Source organism: Pseudophryne corroboree, chromosome 5 (genome assembly GCF_028390025.1).
Source record: "Pseudophryne corroboree isolate aPseCor3 chromosome 5, aPseCor3.hap2, whole genome shotgun sequence".
In the NCBI taxonomy this organism is placed as follows: Eukaryota; Metazoa; Chordata; class Amphibia; order Anura; family Myobatrachidae; genus Pseudophryne; species Pseudophryne corroboree.
This window is the reverse complement of record NC_086448.1, coordinates 546,142,070-546,167,344: the sequence shown is the minus strand read 5'-3', so window position 1 is coordinate 546,167,344 and position 25,275 is coordinate 546,142,070. Positions and strand designations below refer to the sequence as shown.

General features: G+C 46.7%; 1 protein-coding gene and 1 long non-coding RNA gene across 6 annotated transcripts in view; one reads left to right on the top strand and one right to left on the bottom strand.

Moving 5' to 3' along the window:
* KIF13A (kinesin family member 13A) overlaps positions 1 to 25,275 on the top strand; it is a 477,346-nt gene that overhangs the window by 278,485 nt on the left and 173,586 nt on the right. For all 4 annotated transcript variants that reach the window (XM_063923222.1, XM_063923220.1, XM_063923221.1 and 1 more), the window contains exons 17-18: positions 20,477 to 20,687; positions 24,458 to 24,620. In XM_063923222.1, the coding sequence (XP_063779292.1) occupies positions 20,477 to 20,687; positions 24,458 to 24,620 (374 nt within the window). The remainder of the gene's footprint in view (positions 1 to 20,476; positions 20,688 to 24,457; positions 24,621 to 25,275) is intronic.
* The window catches only part of LOC134928018 (uncharacterized), a 95,440-nt gene that overhangs the window by 30,659 nt on the left and 39,506 nt on the right, over positions 1 to 25,275 (bottom strand). The window contains exon 3 of one of the 2 annotated variants that reach the window (XR_010177808.1): positions 308 to 547. This is a non-coding gene — a long non-coding RNA (uncharacterized LOC134928018). The remainder of the gene's footprint in view (positions 1 to 307; positions 548 to 25,275) is intronic. The other variant, XR_010177809.1, reaches the window with a different exon arrangement.

Below are 25,275 nucleotides of genomic sequence, written 5' to 3'. Positions count from 1 at the left end.
GACAACGGGATGTCGGCGACTAGAATCCCAATGACTTCCGGGTACGTATTTCACCCTACTCCTAATCCTAACAGCACCACAACCTAACCATAACTTCTCCCTCCCAAAGCCTAACTGTAACTGTCCCCACCCCCACAGCCTAACCTCAACTCCGGTACTTACCTCTGGGATGTGTTGGGATTCGGACCATCGGGATCCCATTGTCTATGTTCTAACTGTTGGGATCCCTATTGTCTGTATTTTGACCACATTCAATTCAGATTTGTGCTCTACAATTCCAAGTTATGTCCCATATGTATATATCTACCTTTATGCAATCTTAGTAGTGCCTTCAAATGTTCTTTTATTGGAACACACAATGTCATTGGTCTGATTTTGTGCTGAGGAAGAAGTGAGGCTGTGCAGCTGGAACTCTTCTGTGTGGGTATTTTGCTTCAGGATCTTGCCTTCTGTCCAGTGGAGTGAGGTCATCCAGTACTTACACCATGGCTGGAACAAAGGTCTAGTATTGAGTGGTTCTTGCATGGGACTGCTTGGTCTGCTTGGCCTCAATGTAAAACAAGGAAGGACACAGAGGTAGTACCGAAAACAAAAAAGCACAAAGCATTAGTTACACAGGGTCTAATTCTGAGTTGCGAGCAAAGCAAAAAAGAGCAAGTAACTTTTCACCTGGACAAACCATGCTGCACTGCAGGTGGTGCAGATGTAAAATGTGCTTTAGATTTGAGAGGGGCGTGTACAAACTCAAACCTTAATTGTAGTGTAAAAATAAAGCTGTCCAGTATTTACGAGGTGCATGCAAAATTAAAAAGTGTATATGCACGCCTTGCAGTGCAACATGTTTTATTTCAGGTAGTATATATTATTTTTTATTTATTAACAGTTTATTTACTTGCTTTTCTTTTGCTCCCATCTCAGACCCATAGGGGTATATTTACTAAAGTGCGGGTTTATCGAAATGGAGATGTTGCCCATAGCAACCAATCAGATTCTAGCTATTATCTTCTAGTAGGTGCTAGATCAGTGTTTTTCAACCACTGTGCCGTGGCACACTAGTGTGCCCCGAGCAGTCTCCAGGTGTGCCGCCCAGTGGTGCAAGTAGAAAAGATGTCTTACAGGTACTCTGTGCGCGCGACAAAAAATGGGTGTGGCCAATGAAAATGGGGGCGTGATACACATATGGGGGGGCAGATACACATATGACCTCAATAGTGCCAGATATACATTGCCCCACAGTGCCAGATACACATTGCCCCACAGTGCCAGATACACATTGCCCCACAGTGCCAGATATACATTGCCCCACAGTGCCAGATATACATTGCCCCACAATGCCAGATACACATTGCCCCCAGAGTGCCAGATTCACATTGCCCCCAGAGTGCCAGATACACAAATGCCCCCAGAGTGCCAGATACACAAATGCCCCCAGAGTGCCAGATATATATTGCCTCACAGTGGCAGATAAACATGCATTGCCCCACAATGCCAGATACACATTGCCCCCACAGTGCCAGATACACATTGTCCCGCAGTGCCAGATACACATTGCCCCACAGTGCCAGATCCACATTGCCCCACAGTGCCAGATCCACATTGCCCCACAGTGCCAGATACACATTGCCCCACAGTGCCAGATACACATTGCCCCACAGTGCCAGATACACATTGCCCCACAGTGCCAGATACACAAATGCCCCCACTGTGTCAGATATACATTGCCCCACAGTGTCATATGCACAAATGCCCCCACAGTGCCAGATATACATTGCCCCACAGTGCCAGATATACAGTTCCCCACAGTGCCAGATATACATTGCCCCAGAGTGCCGCCCCCCCACCCTCTTGTTCACCACTGCCTTTGTTGCTGCTGTGTGATGGGAGTAGATTAGCACAGCGGCAACTTGCAGGGCCGGGGTCAGTGTGATGGGAGTAGATTAGCGCAGCGGCAACTTGCAGGGCCGGGGTCACTCAGGGGGGAGCCGCATTAGGAGCACCGCACGTCAACCCCCAGTGTCCTGTGCGCGGCCGCCGCTTCATCATGATCACGCTCCCAGCAGGCTTGGAGGGGAGGTGGCGTCGGCGGCAGCGAGCAATGGTGAGTGCAATGAGCGACGGTCCGGCGGCGTTGGGTACGGAGTACCCACGGCTGAATTCTTAAGGGTATGCCATACCCGCGCGTACCCGCCCACTTGCACCGCTGGTGCCGCCATAGAAGCAGAGCCAGGCCTGTCGGTGTTTTGCCGCTACTGAGGTCCTGGAACGATCAATACTGGTGGGTTTAGTGGTTGCAGAGCCAGTTCTAATTTTGGGCCCGGGCAGTGTTGGGCTCTTCTGGCTTTCTCAGATGTGGCTCAGGCGTTACCTATGGAGAAGCTGCGACATGACATCCTAGGACACGCAACTGCACCATGCATCACCATTATATTTGAGTGTGCCTTGGCAATACAGTATTTAAATCTTGTTCAGTGTGCCGTGAGTTGTAAAAGGTCTAAAATCTCTGTGCTAGATAAATGATAAGTAGAATCTGATTGGTTGCTATGGGCAACATCTCCACTTCTATAAACCTGCACTTTAGTAGATATACCCCATAGAATCCTAAATGTAATCAATTGCTCTGTTCTGAATTTTACTTTCTCTGCGCCCACATCCCCCATCAAAGCTCCCACACAGTTGTCCAATCCCATCATATTGGCCCTGCCCCCTCCTCACAATATTGGTAATATTGTCATTGTGTAGCGGGACTATGGTGATACGGTTGCGCAGTCAAGCGCCCTGTTCCACCCTCTATTTCACATCATGTTTCCCCACCACGCCCACTCATGCCGCACCACCCCCTCCCGCTGTGCCAGTCTGGCTGCCCCCTCCCTATGCTACAAGGGCTGGTGGTCTCAGGCAAGTGGAGGCAGACGCAGGTTCAGTTTGGCTGGTGTGACTGACTGTGATTAGGTTGCAGAGATGCAAGTTTTTCATAAATTCCATATTGTAAGTGAGTTTATAGAGTGACTCCAAATAAGGCCCTCTGTAAGGAGACCTGGACAATATGCTCTGAACTGCTGCATGGGTACACAATGGGCAAATCCGATGAATCAATAAAGCACTGTATTTTAGTGTTACATTTTGGAGGGGAAAAAAGTAATAATGTAGTAGTGATAGTATATAGTATATAAAATAAAATACTGCAAAATTTTCTGTAAAAGACAATTATAAATAACAAGCCATAGCAATAACATTACAAAAAGCCTAGCAAATTTGCTAAATTATTTACAGAACATTCGGAATCACACTGAAATAGAAAATACCTCAAACCCCATAAATTGTTGACAGATGTAACTGATGTAACTAAACAGACCAACACAAAATACAGGCTTTATGGTAGTAGTGGAAAAGGTAGTGCAAGTGCAGCCTTCTTTATGAGAAGTTACCCCCGCCACACACACACACACACACACACACACACACACACAATGTGCTATATACAGATGTGTCCTGTTGCATCTTTGCTCTGAGCACAGCATTCAAGCCTCCCAGTCCCGGCAGGTTATAGCGTAAGTCCCTATGGGCCACAATGGAATCCACGCCATGCAATACACAGTTGAACCGCTGGGCGGGGAATGCTCCACAGACAAAAACTACAGTCCTCAAAACAATATTGTGTCATTAGAAGGTGATCCCTGATAATCCGGCCAATCATAATCAGGCAGTGTAAACAGTCGCTGTGCTCTGCACCTCCCAAGCTTCATTTCTACAGTATGCTACTTTACTGTATGCCACCAAGCTGCATTGAACTCTAAACCCCTATTGACTTTGTAGTGTACCTTACCGTTGCAATGACGCAAACTGGCACACATACTATGCTACAGCAGCTTAGAGTGTAATGCAGCTGGGTGGCCTAACACAGAGAGGAAGGAAGGGGGAGAGCGTGAAGCAACATATAAAATGGTGCTGGGTATAATCTCTCTTTTTGAAAAACTTCCTGTGCGTCTTTACAACAGGATTCTGTACATCATGTAATGACAGTTTATGGATGGCCCGGTAAAGGGTTGAACACAATGTCAGTAGTGGTTTAGCGTATTGTTAGCAAACACAGGGCCCACACACCAAACACAGGACCCACACACCTAATGATTGAATTCTTGATTTATTCCTGTATCTAAAATAAAAATACTAATAAAAAAGAAATATAAAAAAAAGAAAAATAATTTACACAGTGACCTTGTCCCTGTCCAGGCCTCGAACCCGAGACACCGGCTATATAAGGCGCTGACCTTACCCACTCGGCCACGCAAGCCAGCCAAAGCAGCTTCCACACCTGTTGGGAATGTGATGTTAAACCTGCTCCTGTAGGCCACGTAGGGTGTACAATATAATGTCATCAATAGGGACTTATAGGGGTATATGCAATTCACGGCGAATCGCGGCAATTTTTCGCCGTTTTTTAATTCGACTAAATTCGCCAGGTGAATTCCGGAAGGTGGCTTCCGGAATTCACCATATTCAATGAAAAACGGTTTCGCCAGAATCGCGGGCGAAAATCGGCCGATTTGGCGGATTTTGCCGCGATTTTAAAAAACGGGAAAAAACGGGAAAAACCCGAAAAAAAAATGGCGTGGGGTCCCCCCTCCAAAGCATAACCAGCCTCGGGCTCTTCGAGCTGGTCCTGGTTCTAAAAATGCAGGGGAAAAATTGGGCAGGGATCCCCCGTATTTTTAAAACCAGCACCGGGCTCTGCGCCTGGTGCTGGTGCCAAAAATACGGGGGACAAAAAGAGTAGGGGTCCCCCGTATTTTTAACACCAGCATCGGGCTCCACTAGCTGGACAGATAATGCCACAGCCGGGGGTCACTTTTATGCCGTGCCCTGCGGCCGTGGCATTAACTACCCAACTAGTCACCCCTGGCCGGGGTACCCTGGGGGAGTGGGAACCCCTACAATCAAGGGGTCCCCCCCCCCCCAGCCACCCAAGGGCCAGGGGTGAAGTCCGAGGCTGTCCCCCCCCATCCAATGGGCTGCGGATGGGGGGGGGGGGCTGATAGCCTTTTGTGATAATAAAAAGATATTGTTTTTTCCATTAGTACTACAAGTCCCAGCAAGCCTCCCCCGCAAGCTGGTACTTGGAGAACCACAAGTACCAGCATGCGGGAGAAAAACGGGCCCGCTGGTACCTGTAGTACTACTGGAAAAAAAATACCCAAATAAAAACAGGACACACACACCGTGAAAGTAAAACTTTATTTCATACGCCGACACACACATACTTACCTATGTTGACACGCCGACTGCCACGGTCTCCGACGATCCGAGGTACCTGTGAAAAAATTATACTCACCTTCCAGCGTCCAGAGGTACATCCAGGTCCAGAGATAATCCACGTACTTGGCAAAACAAAAAAACGAACACCGATCCATACCGGACTAGAAAGGGGTCCAATGCTTTCACATCAGACCCCTTTCTCCCGAATGCCGGGACATCACGTGACTCCTGTCACTGAAGTCCCTTCAGCCAATCAGGAAGCGCTACTTCCGTGGCGCTCATCTGATTGGCTGTGCGCTGTCTGTGATGTGACAGCGCATCGCAAAGCCGCTCCATTACTTTCAATGGTGGGAACTTAGCGGCTAGCGGGGGGGTCACCCGCCGGTCAGCCGCTGACCGGCGGGTGACCTCACCGCTAGCCGCTAAGTTCCCACCATTGAATATAATGGACTGGGCTGTGCGATGCGCTGTCTGCTCAGACGCACAGAGCCAATCAGATGAGCGCAACGAAGTTGCGCTTCCTGATTGGCTATAGAGACCTTTCTGTGACAGCTGTCACTGACAGGTCTCTCTGCATTCGGGGATAGGGGTCCCATGTGTCAGCATGGGACCCCTTTCAGTCCGTTTGGTCGGGTATTTGCGGATTGTTATTTTCTACAAGTACGTGGATGTATCTCTGGACCATGGCTGAGGTGAGTATATTGATCTTTTTTTTCAGGTACCCCTGGATTCTACATGGAGAAGAGGACCGATGTCGGCGTGTGAACATAGGTAAGTATGTGTGTGTCGACGTAAGAAATAAAGTTTTACTTTCACGGTGTGTGTGTGTCCTGTTTTTATTTGGGTATTCTTTTTCCAGTAGTACTACAGGTACCAGTGGGCCCGTTTTTCTCCCGCATGCTGGTACTTGTGGTTCTCCAAGTACCAGCTTGCGGGGGAGGCTTGCTGGGACTTGTAGTACTACTGGAAAAAACAATATCTTTAAATTATCACAAAAGGCTATCAGCCCTCCCATCCGCAGCCCATTGGATGGGGGGGGACAGCCTTGGGCTTCACCCCTGGCCCTTGGGTGGCTGGGGGGGGGGACCCCTTGATTGAAGGGGTCCCCACTCCCCCAGGGTACCCCGGCCAGGGGTGACTAGTTGGATATTTAATGCCACGGCCGCAGGGCACGGCATAAAAGTGACCCCCGGCTGTGGCATTATCTGTCCAGCTAGTGGAGCCCGATGCTGGTGTTAAAAATACGGGGGACCCCTACTCTTTTTGTCCCCCGTATTTTTGGCACCAGCACCAGGCGCAGAGCCCGGTGCTGGTTTTAAAAATACGGGGGATCCGCTGTCAATTTTCCCCCCGCATTTTTAGAACCAGGACCAGCTCGAAGAGCCCGAGGCTGGTTATGCTTTGGAGGGGGGACCCCACGCAATTTTTTTTTCGGATTGTACCGTTCCAGCAATAAAAAAAAAAAATATATTTTAAAAAAATTATAAATAATATTTGTGCCTCCAAAAAAAAAAAAAAAAGTACCTAATCCCTTCTAATATAAATAGATCTGCTATTCCCAAAAAAAAAAACACAAAAAAAACCATGTTTAAAATTTTTTTATTTGTTTTCACCCTCCAAAGTGTGGCGGATTGAAAATGACGAATTTGCTGTCTAAAAGCACTGCTGTCGAATTTCCAAACTTGAATTGAATATGCTTTGGTCGAATTGCAGCACTTATATCATTGCAGAAAAGTCGAATTTGCAAAAATTCGAATTTTAAAAAGTCGAATTTTGAAAGTCCGTTTTTTGGTCGGAAAGCACTGAATTGCATAGGCGATTTTTTTTTTTGGTCGAAAATGACCCGAAATTCGACAATTTCGGGAATTCGACCGCAATTGCATATACCCCATAGTGTAATGCAGCTGTGTGGCCTAATACAGAGGAAGGGATGGGGAATGCGTGGAGCTATACATAAAGTGGAGCGGGGAATTTTCAGAATATTGAACCTGAAATTATCTCTCTTTCTGAAAAACTTCCTGTGCGTCTTTACAGCAGGATTCTTTACATGAAGTAACGACAGTTTATGGATAAGTAAAGGGTTGAATACAATGTCAATAGCGGTTTAGCGTTAAATGGAGCTAGGTGGCATAACATACAAAAGACAGGTGATGGCAAGTTGGGAGCAATGTTTTTGAGTTCGGCAGAGTACAGTACCTTAAGAATAAGGAACTCTAATTGCTCTGCCTACAGTACAGTATATGAAATGCTAGGAGTGGGTTTTCACACCAACCCAAATATCAGATATGTATTGTTATCAAACGCAGGACTTACACACCAAATTTTTTAAACCTTTTTCTCTAACGTCCTAGAGGATGCTGGGACTCCGTAAGGACCATGGGGAATAGAAGGGCTCCGCAGGAGACATGGGCACTTTAAGAAAGACTTTAGACTCTGGGTGTGCACTGGCTCCTCCCTCTATGCCCCTCCTCCAGACCTCAGTTTTAGACTGTGCCCAGAGGAAGATGGGTGCACTGCAGGGAGTTCTCCTGAGTTTCCTGCTAAGAAAGCATTTTGTTAGATTTTTTTCTTATTTTCAGGGAGCTCTGCTGGCAACAGGCTCCCTGCATCGAGGGACTGAGGAGAGAGGAGCAGACCTACTTAAATGATAGGCTCTGCTTCTCGGCTACTGGACACCATTAGCTCCAGAGGGAGTGGAACACAGGTTCGTCCTGGGCGTTCATCCCAGAGCCGCGCCGCCGTTCTCCTCACAGAGCCGGAAGAAACGAAGAAAGAAGACTACTGAGGCGGCAGAAGCCCTCGGGTGCTTCACTGAGGTAACGCACAGCACTGCAGCTGTGCGTCATTGCTCCCATACACCTCACACACTCCGGTCACTGTAAGGGTGCAGGGCGCAGGGGGGGCGCCCTGGGCAGCAATAGAATACCTCTCCTATGGCAAATGACTATATACATGTACAGGTGGGCACTGTACATGTATATAAAAGAGCCCCCGCCATATTTCATTAAGTTTGAGCGGGACAGAAGCCCACCGCCGAGGGGGCGGGGCTTCTCCCTCAGCACTCACCAGCGCCATTTTCTCTCCACAGCACCGCTGAGAGGAAGCTCCCGGACTCTCCCCTGCTTGACACACGGTGAAAGAGGGTTTTAAAGTAGAGGGGGGCACATAATTGGCGATTATACATTACAGCAGCGCTACTGGGTAAACATTCTGTGTTTTTCTCCGGGGTCATATAGCGCTGGGGTGTGTGCTGGCATGCTTTCTCTCTGTCTCTCCAAAGGGCCTAAAGGGGAACCTGTCTTCAGAAAAGAGTTTCCCTGTGTGTGTGGAGTGTGTCGGTACGCGTGTGTCGACATGTTTGACGATGAAGGCTCACCTAAGGAGGAGGGGGAGTGCATGATTGTCAGGTCGCCGTCGGCAACGCCGACACCGAACTGGATGGATATGTGGAATGTCTTGAATGCTAATGTAAATTTATTGCATAAGAGATTAGACAAGACTGAGGCTAGGGATCAGTCAGGTAGTCAGACCATGCCTGTCCCAGTAGCACCGGGACCTTCTGGGTCTCAGAAACGCACATTATCCCAGATCACTGACACAGATACCGACACGGATTCAGATTCCAGTGTCGACTATGAGGATGCAAAATTACAGCCAAAAGTGGCTAAAGGTATTCGTTACATGATCATTGCTATTAAAGAGGTTTTGCATATTACTGAGGAACCCCCTGTCCCTGACACGAGGGTACACATGTATAAAGAGAAAAAGCCTGAGATCACCTTTCCGTCCTCATTTGAGCTAAGCAAATTGTGCGAAAAGGCTTGGGAATCTCCAGACAGGAGACTACAAGTTCCCAAAAGGATTCTTATGGCGTATCCCTTCCCAAAAAAGGACAGGATACGATGGGAATCTTCGCCTAAAGTAGACAAGGCGTTGACGCGCTTATCCAAGAAGGTGGCACTGCCTTCCCAGGATACTGCTACCCTCAAGGATCCTGCGGATCGTAAGCAGGAAGTTACCATTTAGTACATTTACACACATTCTGGTACTATTGTTAGGCCGGCTATGGTATCGGCCTGGGTTTGTAGTGCTGTCGCAACATGGACAGATTCCTTGTCTACGGAGATTGAGACCCTAGATAAGGATACCATTCTAATGACCCTAGAGCATATCAAGGATGCTGCGTTATATATGAGGGATGCTCAAAGAGACATTTGTTTACTAAGCTCCAGAATAAATTCTATGTCTATTTCTGCTAGGCGACTCTTGTGGACCCGACAGTGGATGGGGGATGCCGACTCAAAGCGGCATATGGAGTCTTGCCTTACAAGGGGGAGGAGTTGTTTGGAGAAGGCCTCTCGGAAATTGTCTCTACTGCTACGGCTGGTAAATCGAATTTTTACCTTATGTTCCCCCACAACATACTAAGAAGGCACCTCATTACCAAATGCAGTCCTTTCGTTCAAATAAAAGCAAAAAGGTATGGGGATCGTCCTTTCTTGCCAGAGGGAAAGGCAAGGGAAAAAAGCTGCACACAGCTAGTTCCCAGGAGCAGAAGTCCCCCCCCTACGTCTGCAAAATCCACCGCATGACGCTGGGGCTTCCCTGGTGGGGCCAGATCAAGTGGGGGCACGTCTTCGATTTTCCAGCCACATCTGGGTTCACTCACAGGTGGATCCCTGGGCAATAGAGATTGTTTCTCAGGGATACAGGCTGGAATCCGAAGAGATGCCTCCTCGCCGGTTTTTCAAATCGGCTCTGCCAGCTTCTCCGTCAGAAAGGAAGTTAGTGTTAACTGCAATTCAAAAATTGTACCTGCAACAGGTGATAGTCAAGGTTCCTCTTCTCCAGCAAGGAAAGGGGTATTACTCAACCCTGTTTGTGGTTCCGAAACCGGACGGTACGGTCAGACCCATTTTGAATCTGAAATCCCTGAACCTGTACTTGAAAAAGTTCAAGTTCAAGATGGAATCGCTTAGAGCGGTCATCGCCAGCCTGTAGGGGGGGGGATATGATGATTTCCCTGGACATAAAGGATGCTTACCTTCATGTTCCGATTTTTCTTCCTCACCAGGCGTTCCTGAGATTTGCGGTACAGGACTGTCATTACCAATTTCAGACGTTGCCGTTTGGGCTTTCCACGGCCCCGAGAATTTTCACCAAGGTAATGGCGGAAATGATGGTGCTCCTGCGCAAGCAGGGTGTCACAATTATCCCATACTTGGAAGATCTCCTCATAAAGGCGAGATCTCGAGAGAAGTTACTGGACAGCGTGTCACCGTCAGTGAGGACGTTGCAACAGCACGGCTGGATTCTCAATATTCCGAAGTCCCAGCTGGTTCCTACAACGCGTCTGACCTTTTTGGGCCTGATTCTGGACACAGAACAGAAAAAGGTTTTTCTTCCGATGGAAAAGGCTCAGGAGCTCATCGCTCTGGTCAGGAACCTATTAAAGCCAAAAAAGGTTTCAGTGCTTCACTGCACCCGTGTCCTGGGGAAGATGGTGGCATCGTACCATCCCCTTCGGCAGGTTCCATGCGAGGACTTTTCAATGGGACCTACTGGACAAATGGTCCGGGTCCCAATTACAAATGCATCAAAGGATCACCCTGTCTCCCAGAGCCAGGGTATCTCTCCTGTGGTGGCTGCACAGTGCTCACCTCCTGGAAGGCCGCAGGTTCGGCATTCAGGACTGGATCCTGGTGACCACGGACGCGAGCCTCCGAGGTTGGGGAGCAGTGACACAGGGGAGAAATTTCCAAGGACTTTGGTCAAGTCAAGAGACTTGTCTTCACATCAACATCCTGGAACTAAGGGCCATATACAACACCCTACGTCAAGCGGAGATCTTACTTCGCAATCGACCAGTTTTGATCCAGTCAGACAACATCACCGCAGTAGCTCATGTAAACCACCAAGGCGGCACAAGGAGCAGGGTGGCAATGGCGGAAGCCACCAGAATTCTTCGCTGGGCGGAGAATCATGTAAGCGCTCTGTCAGCAGTGTTCATTCCGGGAGTGGACAACTGGGAAGCAGACTTCCTCAGCAGACACGATCTGCATCTGGGAGAGTGGGGACTTCATCAGGAAGTCTTCGCGCACATTGCAAGTCGGTGGGGACTACCCCAAATAGACATGATGGCATCCCGTCTCAACAAAAAGCTACAAAGGTATTGCGCCAGGTCAAGAGACCCTCAGGCGGTAGCTGTGGACGCCCTAGTGACACCGTGGGTGTTCCAGTCGGTATATGTGTTTCCTCCTCTTCCTCTCATACCCAAGGTGTTGAGGATAATAAGAAGAGGAGTGAGAACAATACTCATTGTTCCAGATTGGCCACGAAGGACCTGGTATCCGGATCTGCAAGAAATGCTCACAGAAGATCCGTGGCCTCTTCCTCTAAGGCAGGACCTGTTACAACAAGGTCCCTGTCTGTTCCAAGACTTACTGCGGCTGCGTTTGACGGCATGGCGGTTGAACGCCGGATCCTAGCGGAAAAAGGTATTCCGGATGAGGTCATTCCTACGCTAATAAAGGCTAGGAAGGACGTGACGTCTAAACATTATCACCGAATATGGCGAAAATATGTTTCTTGGTGTGAGGCCAGGAATGCTCCTACGGAAGAATTCATCTAGGCAGTTTTCTTCACTTCCTACAAACTGGAGTGAATTTGGGCCTAAAATTAGGCTCCATTAAAGTTCAGAATTTGGCCTTATCCATTTTCTTTCAAAAGGAATTGGACTCTTTACCTGAAGTACAGACTTTTGTGAAGGGAGTACTGCATATTCAGCCTCCTTTTGTACCTCCGGTGGCGCCTTGGGACCTTAACGTTGTGTTAAGTTTCCTTAAGTCACACTGGTTTGAACCACTTAAAACAGTGGAGTTGAAATATCTCACTTGGAAGGTGGTCATGTTGTTAGCCTTGGCTTCGGCTAGGCGAGTTTGGGAATTGGCGGCTTTATCACATAAAAGCCCCTATCTGGTTTTCCATATGGATAGAGCGGCGTTGCGGACCCGTCCTCAATTCCTACCTAAGGTGGTCTCATCCTTTCATATGAACCAACCTATTGTCATGCCTGTGGCTACACGTGACTTGGAGGATTCCGAGTCCCTTGATGTGGTCAGGGCTTTGAAAATTTACGTGGCCAGAACGGCTAGGATCAGAAAAACAGAAGCACTGTTTGTCCTGTATGCAGCCAACAAGGTTGGCGGCCCTGCTTCAAAGCAGACTATTGCTCACCTATTGCTCACTGGATCTGTAACACGATTCAGCAGGCGCATTCTACAGCAGGATTGCCGTTACCGAAATCGGTTAAGGCCCATTCCACTAGGAAGGTGGGCTCGTCTTGGGCGGCTGCCCGAGGGGTCTCGGCACTACAGCTGTGCCGAGCTGCTACTTGGTCGGGGTCAAACACTTTTTGCAAAGTTCTATAAGTTTGATACCCTGGCTGAGGAGGACCTCATGTTTGCTCAATCGGTGCTGCAGAGTCATCCGCACTCTCCCGCCCGTTTGGGAGCTTTGGTATAATCCCCATGGTCCTTACGGAGTCCCAGCATCCTCTAGGACGTTAGAGAAAATAAGATTTTACACTTACCGGTAAATCTATTTCTCGTAGTCCGTAGAGGATGCTGGGCGCCCGTCCCAAGTGCGGACTTCTTCTGCAAGACTTGTATATAGTTATTGCTTACATAAGGGTTATATTATAGTTCATCGGTTTGGACCGAGACTATGTTGTTTGTTCATACTGTTAACTGGGTAGTTTATCACAAGTTATATGGTGTGATTGGTGTGGCTGGTATGAATCTTGCCCTTGGATTAACAAAAATCCTTTCCTCGTACTGTCCATCTCCTCTGGGCACAGTTTCTCTAACTGAGGTCTGGAGGAGGGGCATAGAAGGAGGAGCCAGTGCACACCCAGAGTCTAAAGTCTTTCTTAAAGTGCCCATGTCTCCTGCGGAGCCCGTCTATTCCCCATGGTCCTTACGGAGTCCCAGCATCCTCTACGGACTACGAGAAATAGATTTACCGGTAAGTGTAAAATCTTATTATTACACAGTCAACTGCACATCTGCATTCATGACAAAATGCTGTTCAGTACTACTGTTTAGTGTAATGAATGACAGGTTCCGTCAGCCAATCAGCTTCATTGGCTATTCGATGCTTGCGAAAAGCGACATCTGGTGGACAAAAAGTTGTATTACAGTCGCTTTTTCAGCGCTAGATTACGATATGTTACAACGTTATGTTACATTAAACGACTTAGAACAGCAGGCAGGAGCAAGGGAGGACTAGCAAGGCCTGCTACATGGCGTAAGGAGCAAAGATGTAGCAGGACACATTTGTATTGAATTTCAGTTTTGCAAAGCAAATTGTCAGTTCAACCTGCAAATGACCCAATAGAATGATGATTTGGACCAATTATTTGGTGGCTAAAACCCAACTTCACCAAAACCAACTCACATTAATTTGAGATCCCTATACAGCATTGTCGCCTGCCACTAGACTATGTAGATAACAAAGAAAGCAGTGTGAAATGTCATGATCCTTACCACTGTATTTTTTTAAGTCATGGAGAAAGCGCACTAAGGGGTATATTCAAATTGGTGTCGAATCCCACAGTGGATTCGACAGTTTTCCGATTCAACAGCATTCGACTGTCGAAACCCTCCTTTCCAGGCACTGAATTCGACATATTCAATTTGAAATGGATTCGACACTCCTCCGGTCGGAGAGGGACCAATGGTCGGATTGTGGGAGGCCGGGATTCAACTTCATAAACATCACAATCTGGTCAGAAAAAGGCTCCATTATTGTAGTCAGTGTAAAAAAATATGATATATATGTTAAAGCCGCAGATTGCCCTAAAAAAAACGATTCCACAAGACAGCTGACTGTGTAATGGCTGCTCCTCTCCCTAAAGTCTCAAGCATAGGGAGTGGCTTTGGTGAAGTGTAACCTGGGTAAAAATGTTGATCATGGGTACATTCCTTTCCTCAGCCCAGTAAAGAAAAAAATATTCCGGAAAAATTCAAAATATAATAATGTCGCTCATAAATACAAAAACCAATTATATAATTACTTAAAATATAAAAACGTAAAAAAAAAATGTAAGTATTTAAATTTCTTGTCAGCTCACGACCGAAAAACAATGAAATTGTCGAAAGTCACGTCAAAAACCACTGATACCGATTCGACAATCTTCAATTGAATATACTGTTGTGAAAAGCCGGGTTTTTAACATTACAGACACTCGACTGTCGAAAAGTCGAAACTGATCCAACAGGTTTTTTGACGAAAAGTGGCTTATTGAATTGTCGAATGCAATTCAACAGGTTTTTTTTTTTTTTTTTACGAAAAAGCCCCGTTTTCCGACAAAACAAGGGATTCGACAACAATTCAATATACCCCTTAGGACTTTTTATGCCAAGCTAGCCTTTTATTCCTCTTACGATACACAGACTGCTGTTCTGACCTTGTTCATTTGCAAGGTAGTCTGCAGAGGATGCAGTTGTGTATATATAAAGTAATAATATACACAGCAAGCCTCATAATCATTAAGCTTATTGCAATAAACAATCAGAAAAAATACCCCCTTTTCTCTGACGTCCTAGTGGATGCTGGGAACTCCGTAAGGACCATGGGGATAGCGGCTCCGCAGGAGACTGGGCACAAAAGTAAAAGCTTTAGGACTACCTGGTGTGCACTGGCTCCTCCCCCTATGACCCTCCTCCAAGCCTCAGTTAGATTTTTGTGCCCGAACGAGAAGGGTGCACACTAGGTGGCTCTCCTGAGCTGCTTAGTGAAAAAGTTTAAGTATAGGTTTTTTATTTTCAGTGAGTCCTGCTGGCAACAGGTTCACTGCACTGAGGGACTAAGGGGAGAAGAAGCGAACTCACCTGCGTGCAGAGTGGATTGGGCTTCTTAGGCTACTGGACATTAGCTCCAGAGGGACGATCACAGGCCCAGCCATGGATGGGTCCCAGAGCCGCGCCGCCGGCCCCCTTACAGAGCCAGAAGACAGAAGAGGTCCGGGAAATCGGCGGCAGAAGACGTCCTGTCTTCAATAAGGTAGCGCACAGCACCGCAGCTGTGCGCCATTGCTCTCAGCACACTTCACACTCCGGTCACTGAGGGTGCAGGGCGCTGGGGGGGGGCGCCCTGAGACGCAATAAAAACACCTTAGATGGCGAAAAATACATCACATATAGCTCCTGGGCTATATGGATGCATTTAACCCCTGCCAGTTTTCCTTAAAAAAGCGGGAGAAAGGCCGCCGAGAAGGGGGCGGAGCCTATCTCCTCAGCACACAAGCGCCATTTTCCCTCACAGCTCCGCTGGAAGGACGTCTCCCTGACTCTCCCCTGCAGTCCTGCACTACAGAAACAGGGTAAAACAAGAGAGGGGGGGGCACTAATTTGGCAGATTAATCAATACAGCAGCTATATAAGGGAAAAACACTTATATAAGGTTATCCCTGTATATATATAGCGCTCTGGTGTGTGCTGGCAAACTCTCCCTCTGTCTCCCCAAAGGGCTAGTGGGGTCCTGTCCTCTATCAGAGCATTCCCTGTGTGTGTGCTGTGTGTCGGTACGTTTGTGTCGACATGTATGAGGGGGAAAATGGTATGGAGGCGGAGCAATTGCCTGTAATAGTGATGTCACCCCCTAGGGAGTCGACACCTGACTGGATGGTCTTATGGAAGGAATTACGTGATAGCGTCAGCACTTTACAAAAGACTGTTGACGACATGAGACAGCCGGCAAATCAGTTAGTACCTGTCCAGGCGTCTCAAACACCGTCAGGGGCTCTAAAGCGCCCGTTACCTCAGATGGTCGACCCAGACACGGACACTGACTCCAGTGTCGACGGTGAGAAAACAAACGTGATTTCCAGTAGGGCCACACGTTACATGATCACGGCAATGAAGGAGGTTTTGAACATTTCTGATACTACAAGTACCACAAAAAAGGGTATTATGTGGGGTGTGAAAAAACTACCCGTAGTTTTTCCTGAATCAGATGAATTAAATGAGGTGTGTGATGAAGCGTGGGTTTCCCCCGATAAAAAACTGCTAATTTCTAAAAAATTATTGGCATTATACCCTTTCCCGCCAGAGGTTAGGGCGCGTTGGGAAACACCCCCTAGGGTAGATAAGGCGCTCACACGCTTATCAAAACAAGTGGCGTTACCGTCTCCTGATACGGCCGCCCTCAAGGAGCCAGCTGATAGGAAGCTGGAAAATATCCTAAAAAGTATATACACACATACTGGTGTTATACTGCGACCAGCAATCGCCTCAGCCTGGATGTGCAGTGCTGGGGTGGCTTGGTCAGATTCCCTGACTGAAAATATTGATACCCTGGACAGGGACAGTATATTATTGACTATAGAGCATTTAAAGGATGCATTTCTATATATGCGAGATGCACAGAGGGATATTTGCACTCTGGCATCAAGAGTAAGTGCGCTGTCCATTTCTGCCAGAAGAGGGTTATGGACGCGACAGTGGTCAGGTGATGCGGATTCCAAACGACATATGGAAGTATTGCCGTATAAAGAGGAGGAGTTATTTGGGGTCGGTCTATCGGACCTGGTGGCCACGGCAACGGCTGGGAAATCCACCTTTTTACCCCAGGTCACCTCTCAGCAGAAAAAGACACCGTCTTTTCAGGCTCAGTCCTTTCGTCCCCATAAGGGCAAGCGGGCAAAAGGCCACTCATTTCTGCCCCGGGGCAGAGGAAGGGGAAAAAGACTGCAGCAGGCAGCCTCTTTCCAGGAACAGAAGCCCTCCCCCGCTTCTGCCAAGTCCTCAGCATGACGCTGGGGCCTTACAAGCGGACTCAGGTACGGTGGGGGGTCGTCTCAAGAATTTCAGCGCGCAGTGGGCTCACTCGCAAGTGGACCCCTGGATCCTGCAGGTAGTATCTCAGGGGTACAAATTGGAATTCGAGACGTCTCCCCCTCGCCGGTTCCTGAAGTCTGCTTTACCAACGTCTCCCTCCGACAGGGAGGCGGTATTGGAAGCCATTCACAAGCTGTATTCCCAGCAGGTGATAATCAAGGTACCCCTCCTACAACAGGGAAAGGGGTATTATTTCACGCTGTTTGTGGTACCGAAGCCGAACGGCTCGGTGAGACCTATTTTAAATCTGAAATCCTTGAACACTTACATACAAAGGTTCAAATTCAAGATGGAGTCACTCAGAGCAGTGATAGCGAACCTGGAAGAAGGGGACTATATGGTGTCTCTGGACATCAAGGATGCTTACCTCCATGTCCCAATTTGCCCTTCTCACCAAGGGTACCTCAGGTTTGTGGTACAGAACTGTCACTATCAGTTTCAGACGCTGCCGTTTGGATTGTCCACGGCACCCCGGGTCTTTACCAAGGTAATGGCCGAAATGATGATTCTTCTTCGAAGAAAAGGCGTCTTAATTATCCCTTACTTGGACGATCTCCTGATAAGGGCAAGGTCCAGGGAACAGTTAGAGGTCGGAGTAGCACTATCTCAAGTAGTACTACGACAGCACGGGTGGATTCTAAATATTCCAAAATCGCAGCTGATTCCGACGACACGTCTGCTGTTCCTAGGGATGATTCTGGACACAGTCCAGAAAAAGGTGTTTCTTCCGGAGGAGAAAGCCAGGGAGTTATCCGAGCTAGGCAGGAACCTCCTAAAACCAGGCCAAGTGTCAGTGCATCAATGCACAAGGGTCCTGGGAAAAATGGTGGCTTCTTACGAAGCGATTCCATTCGGCAGATTCCACGCAAGAACTTTTCAGTGGGATCTGCTGGACAAATGGTCCGGATCGCATCTTCAGATGCATCAGCGGATAACCCTGTCTCCAAGGACAAGGGTGTCTCTCCTGTGGTGGTTGCAGAGTGCTCATCTTCTAGAGGGCCGCAGATTCGGCATTCAGGACTGGGTCCTGGTGACCACGGATGCCAGCCTGAGAGGCTGGGGAGCAGTCACACAGGGAAGAAATTTCCAGGGCTTGTGGTCAAGCATGGAAACGTCATTTCATGATGGCGTCCCGCCTCAACAAAAAACTAGACAGATATTGCGCCAGGTCAAGGGACCCTCAGGCAATAGCTGTGGACGCACTGGTAACACCGTGGGTGTACCAGTCAGTGTATGTGTTCCCTCCTCTGCCTCTCATACCCAAGGTACTGAGAATCATAAGAAGGAGAGGAGTAAGGACTATACTCGTGGCTCCGGATTGGCCAAGAAGGACTTGGTACCCGGAACTTCAAGAGATGCTCACGGAGGACCCGGGGCCTCTACCTCTAAGAAAGGACCTGCTCCAGCAGGGACCCTGTCTGTTCCAAGACTTACCGCGGCTGCGTTTGACGGCATGGCGGTTGAACGCCGGATCCTGAAGGAAAAAGGCATTCCGGATGAAGTCATCCCTGCCCTGATCAAAGCCAGGAAGGATGTAACCGTGCAACATTATCACCGTATTTGGCGTAAATATGTTGCGTGGTGTGAGGCCAGGAAGGCCCCTACAGAGGAATTTCAACTGGGTCGTTTCCTGCATTTCCTGCAAACAGGACTGTCTATGGGCCTAAAATTAGGGTCCATTAAGGTTCAAATTTCGGCCCTGTCGATTTTCTTCCAGAAAGAACTGGCTTCAGTTCCTGAAGTTCAGACGTTTGTCAAGGGGGTACTGCATATACAGCCTCCTTTTGTGCCTCCAGTGGCACCTTGGAATCTCAATGTAGTTTTGGGGTTCCTAAAATCACATTGGTTTGAACCACTCACCACTGTGGACTTAAAATATCTCACATGGAAAGTGGTAATGCTGTTAGCCCTGGCTTCAGCCAGGCGTGTCTCAGAATTGGCGGCTTTATCCTATAAAAGCCCTTACCTAATTTTTCATACGGACAGGGCAGAATTGAGGACTCGTCCTCAATCTCTCCCTAAGGTGGTTTCAGTGTTTCACTTGAACCAGCCTATTGTGGTACCTGCGGCTACTAGGGACTTGGAGGACTCCAAGTTGCTGGACGTAGTCAGGGCCCTGAAAATATATGTTTCCAGGACGCCTGGAGTCAGAAAATCTGACTCGCTGTTTATCCTGTATGCACCCAACAAGCTGGGTGCTCCTGCTTCTAAGCAGACTATTGCTCGTTGGATTTGTAGTACAATTCAGCTTGCACATTCTGTGGCAGGCCTGCCACAGCCAAAATCTGTAAAAGCCCATTCCACAAGGAAGGTGGGCTCATCTTGGGCGGGTGCCCGAGGGGTCTCGGCTTTACAACTTTGCCGAGCAGCTACTTGGTCAGGGGCAAACACGTTTGCTAAATTCTACAAATTTGATACCCTGGCTGAGGAGGACCTGGAGTTCTCTCATTCGGTGCTGCAGAGTCATCCGCACTCTCCCGCCCGTTTGGGAGCTTTGGTATAATCCCCATGGTCCTTACGGAGTTCCCAGCATCCACTAGGACGTCAGAGAAAATAAGAATTTACTTACCGATAATTCTATTTCTCATAGTCCGTAGTGGATGCTGGGCGCCCATCCCAAGTGCGGATTGTCTGCAATACTTGTACATAGTTATTGTTACAAAAATCGGGTTTTTGTTGTTGTGAGCCATCTTTTCAGAGGCTCCGCTGTTATCATGCTGTTAACTGGGTTCAGATCACAGGTTGTACGGTGTGATTGGTGTGGCTGGTATGAGTCTTACCCGGGATTCAAAATCCTTCCTTATTGTGTACGCTCGTCCGGGCACAGTATCCTAACTGAGGCTTGGAGGAGGGTCATAGGGGGGGGAGCCAGTGCACACCAGGTAGTCCTAAAGCTTTTACTTTTGTGCCCAGTCTCCTGCGGAGCCGCTATCCCCATGGTCCTTACGGAGTTCCCAGCATCCACTACTGACTATGAGAAATAGAATTATCGGTAAGTAAATTCTTATTATACTAATCTTGACCCCGGGCTACCACCAGAAACACCTTCATTATAGTACACCACAGTAATTATGACTCATAAAGGTAAACTAAGTTGTGCATCTGTGTATGTCACAGCTTTGCCTGTCTACATGATTTAACATGCTTGTCGGTGTATTGATTTTGCTCCTTTTAACTTTCTACAGATGTTTTAGAGATATCTTAATTTGAGATATATGAATGAAATAAGCATGTGCACCTGTATATAACTGGGGGGTTTATGTATTAAACCTAAATTGGCCATGAACCATGCATAGGTTTACTCTTTGCGTCTCTTCCCTCAGATCCTGTCCACAATGTTGTCCAAGTCCTTGAGAAGCAGTATCTGGAGGAGAAGAGAAATGCTCTGGAAGAACAGCGGCTCATGTATGAGCGAGAGCTAGAACAACTGCGACAGCAGCTTTCCCCAGAAAGGCAGCATCAGCACAGCAATGAGCGTCTTTCCTACACGTCTCAAATAGCACAGCAGAAAATTAGCATATGGGCTGAAGAGAGGTAATAACATGCCATTTAAGATGCATTCTGATGTTTCAGTACTAATAATAATAATCAGGGTGTTATTACGTGCACATTCTGAACTTACCCCGTGTTGTGCATGATACAATATACAGTAGTTTAGGATCCCTGATGGCAGCCTCATGGTTTTATGTATAGCCATACTGAAGCATTATCTAGCTCAGACCATTTTGTACATTGTCAAAAAATGACATCCAGATGTAGCCATGTTCATCTTTTGCTGCGATGCGGCTTGCTACATTTCTTGCCGGGCTACGACTATTCGCAGCCGCGATCGCCACATTAAATCCTTATTACATTTTTTATTAAGCATATAAAGAATGGAGTTAGCCAGCTGTCTGTGTAACTGAGGTATTGGATTGGCAGCGTGAGTGTGATGTTCTATCCTTAGGGAAACATGACTCGCCCACTGCCATAATGTGTTTAGCCTAACACAGCGGACCCAAATCTCTGTGCAGTGGCACCATGGTGTACCTCACGCCACTTATAGGGGTGCTCTGGATTGGTGGTCAGGACCAATATAAATTGTTTATGGTCAATGTAATAGGCAAAACCAATGCTTATGTCTTCCCATCATAAAATATATGGACAAACCGAAGCGCAACCCTGTCCCTCACCATATAGCTGAACTTATTATATTAAATTTTTAGTTAATTTAATATTATTTTCTGAATATCACAATAAAAAACATTAGGCTTAGGGGGCTGTGAAAAATGTTCTAATACTCTAGGGCACCGTGATTCTAAAAAGTTTGAGAACCACTGGTCTAATTGGTTGATCCATGGCTGGATCCAACTAGGGGCGACCAGGGCGGTAGTCCTGTGGCCCCCACACATTAGGGTCCCCCACACTCTCCCCCTGCATTGCGCCCGCCGGCACACACTCCGCTGCGTACAGCTACAGCGGCGTCTCTTCACTGCATTGGTGGGTGGGTGGGCGGCCGTCCGATCACCGCCGCAAGCAGAGAGACCAGTCGCGGCTAGAAGAAGGGATCTTGTTTCAATCCTCCATCGCCACAGGCAGCAGGTAACTGGGGTCCCCGGCGTGAAGGTTTCGGAGGTGGGGAGACCGGGCTCCCGACGCCCAGCGGACAGCACTCACTGGAGCCAGCCACTGGTATAGGGCAGGGGGAACACTGACAAGGGCACAGCTGGGTAAAATGAGGCCAAATAAGCCCCTAAAAAAGGGAGATTAGGCCGGAGCTCCTCAGCAACACGTCTTCTCCGATAGCCAGCCAAGCCACGCCCCATCCACTTCCACATTATTAACATTATATATATATATATATATATATATATATATATACACACACACTATATAGTATACATACCTAGCACTGTGTCTGGCTGCAGCACACAGCAGCCATACACAGTGCTGTGTTTGGATTTTATATATATATATATATATATATATATATATATATATAAAAGCCCATAGAAAAAATGGCACTCAAAGACAACAGTATAATCAAAAGCAGTGTATTCCCATCAGTCAATGTTTCGGGGCTCCAAACTCCATCGTCAGGACCAAAAACCACTGCTGTTTGGTCCTGACGACGGGGTTTGGAGCCCTGAAATGTTGACTGATGGGAATATACTGCTTTTGATTATATTGTTGTCTTTGAGCCCCGTTTTTTCATACTATGGGCGGTATTCAATTCCTTTCACCCCCTTCCACACCCATTCTGTTTCTACTGACCGGTATGGTATTATCATTTCAGCTCGCTACCTCTGGGGTAGCGAGGCACCCTATCCCCTTACGCAGCTAAATGTGATTACTATGGGTGTGATATGGACGATAATGGGGATCAGTTTAGAAAGGAGATTGGGGCGTGATATATTATTTGAATACCACCCTATATCTTCTTTCTTAAGGAATTGAACACAATCACAATGCTGATTGATAAATTATACTTTATTTTTATAATATTGCCATTATATCACTTTTATTGATAGGGGCCCCCACAAGTTAGTTTGTTGTCCAGGGCCCCCACAGACCTTAATCCAGCCCTTGGTTAATCCATTTGAACGGTATAAACTAACTAAGAGTAATTCGCACGGCTATTAAGATCTAGGTATTGCATACTAATAGCAAATATGCTTTCTTGCCCTACTGAGGTGGTCATAATGGCATGGAACACAGTACATTATGAAATGCTACCTTATTATACAAGAGGTCGGGTGTTCACATACTGTAGGTACCACTGCTACAAATGCATTAAACTGATGTGACATACTCTAGAAGATCATGGGTCTTCAACCTGCGGCCCTCCAGCTGCTGTGGAACTACACATCCCAGCATGCACTGCCTCAGTTTTAGCATGCCTTAATAGCAAAACTATGGCAGGGCATGCTGGGATGTGTAGTTCCACAACAGATGGAGGGCCGCAGGTTGAAGACCCATGCGCTAGATGGTAAAGAGAAATTAGGAGAAAACATCCAGAGATATATTCGGCTGGAGATATGTTAGTTGTCTGTAATGGCTCCTCTGATTGTTTATAGTGACTTTCCTTGTAAATAATTGTAATTGCAAATAAATAAGTCTTGCCTTCTAGTTGCATAAGCTTTTAAAAATCACAAATCTGCCAGATCAGCTACTGCTACTGTTTGTGTGTCATAGAATGTTGTTCCTGTATGTCAACTCAAAAAGTTTCCGTGGAAATCATTATAAACCATGATGGAAGTCTAGTTGTTAAATACAGTACACACTTATAGAGTCTAATCTAACTCTGAATACAATACGTATTGCTGCACTAATAGTCTTTAGTGCATACCAGGGTGTATTTTGCACCTCCCAGGTGCAGTTTCACGTAGCAGCATATTTCAAGGCATACTAAAAGCAATGGAAAAGCACAAACATTGTTACATGGAATTTATTCAGTGTCCCATCACTCTCATGATCAATTTACACCGTGATTGATGCTAAACTGAACAGAATTTTGCCCCGCTCTGAAAAATGAATGCAGTGTAGAAAGAGAAGGTGGTCCGTGGCTAGAGATGGCTAATAAGTTACCCAGTGGTGTTTACACTCTACTTTCTGTGGGCCAGCTCAGGGCAGGAAAATTATTTGTATCCACTGTTGGCAAACTAAAGTTCACAAACTGGAAGCACACAAAACAGGTAACTCAGAGATAGCTAAAGGATTACATTCAGGAATTAAGACATCTCTTAAATACTTCGCTAGGTATGGGCAGAATGTCTGGGACACTTGGAGATAGAATAAAAAGTAAGCCTTACACTTAAATGAGAACGAATGCTGAGGTTTCTGAGGAGTGACATACTGTATACGTGCTTTCATCGGGATGCAGTCAATTTACCTACAATCAAAATCCCGATGGTCAAAATCCCGACAGTCAAAATCCCGACAGGTCATAATACCATCATTTAATATGTCAGCAGATCAAAAAGTCGACATGAGTTTTTTGTGATTTTTTCATTGAAACCGACTTGTTCATACTTTACCATCTTAGTGGCTTTGGAGGGGGAATATAATAGTATGCCAAGCACAGCCAGGCACCTTGCTCGAAGCTTGGCGAGCGCAGCGGTACACTTATACGGTGTCCATGTCGACCTATGTCGACATACACACACGGAAATGACTACACCTCGTGTCGACTTTTTGACCTGTCGACATATTAAATGTTGTTATTTTGACCTTGTCGGTCATTTGTTGTCGGTATTTTGACTGTTGGGATTTTGATTGTAGGTATTTCATACTAAACCCCTTTCATCATATGTTCTACGTTGCAGGGATGTACTGTTCAGACAGAGTCTTTCTAAGCTCAGGGAGCAAATAGTCAAGGCTAACACATTGGTGAGAGAAGCCAACTTTCTGGCTGAGGAAATGAGCAAATGCACAGACTATCAGGTCACGCTTCAAATCCCAGCAGTCAACCTAAGCGCAAATCGTAAGGTAAGTAGTTGAAACATCAAAGAGCCCATATAATCTGTTATGCTATATGTATTTTTTATATCTTTGACAGCAAATGAACATATGTTACATAACAATATGTTTGTTTTTGTTAAATGCACTATTGTAGTTATTTTACAATTGAATATACTTTTCAGAGGTCTATAGAATATTTGGGTATCTATATTTTGTATGAATGCAAGTTTATGAAAAAAATTAACAACTTTCCCTAAATTATATCAATAGTTTCACACTACCGGCAATGAGGGTTACATTATCCTTCCTATATTTACGGACACATATATTATAGAGGTTTACAGTAAGTCTGTATCTTGCCTGATTAATATTAACCTCCAAATAATACAATCCTGTATTGAAAGGGATGTCTTGGCAACCTCACAGCCCATATTTTTGTATGCTATATCTTAAAGCCATTTTTCTGTTGATCTAGGGTTTGATGTATCCAGCAGTGAAAACAGTGGAGAGGTTGCCCATAGCAACCAATCAGCTTTGAGGTAGCATTTATCAAGTACATTCTTTAAAATGATAGGTATATGCTGATTGGTTATTATGGGCACCTTCTCCACTGGTACTCCTCTTCTCTGTTTTCACTGCTTGATACATCAACCCCTACTAGTCACTTATGAATAATATACAG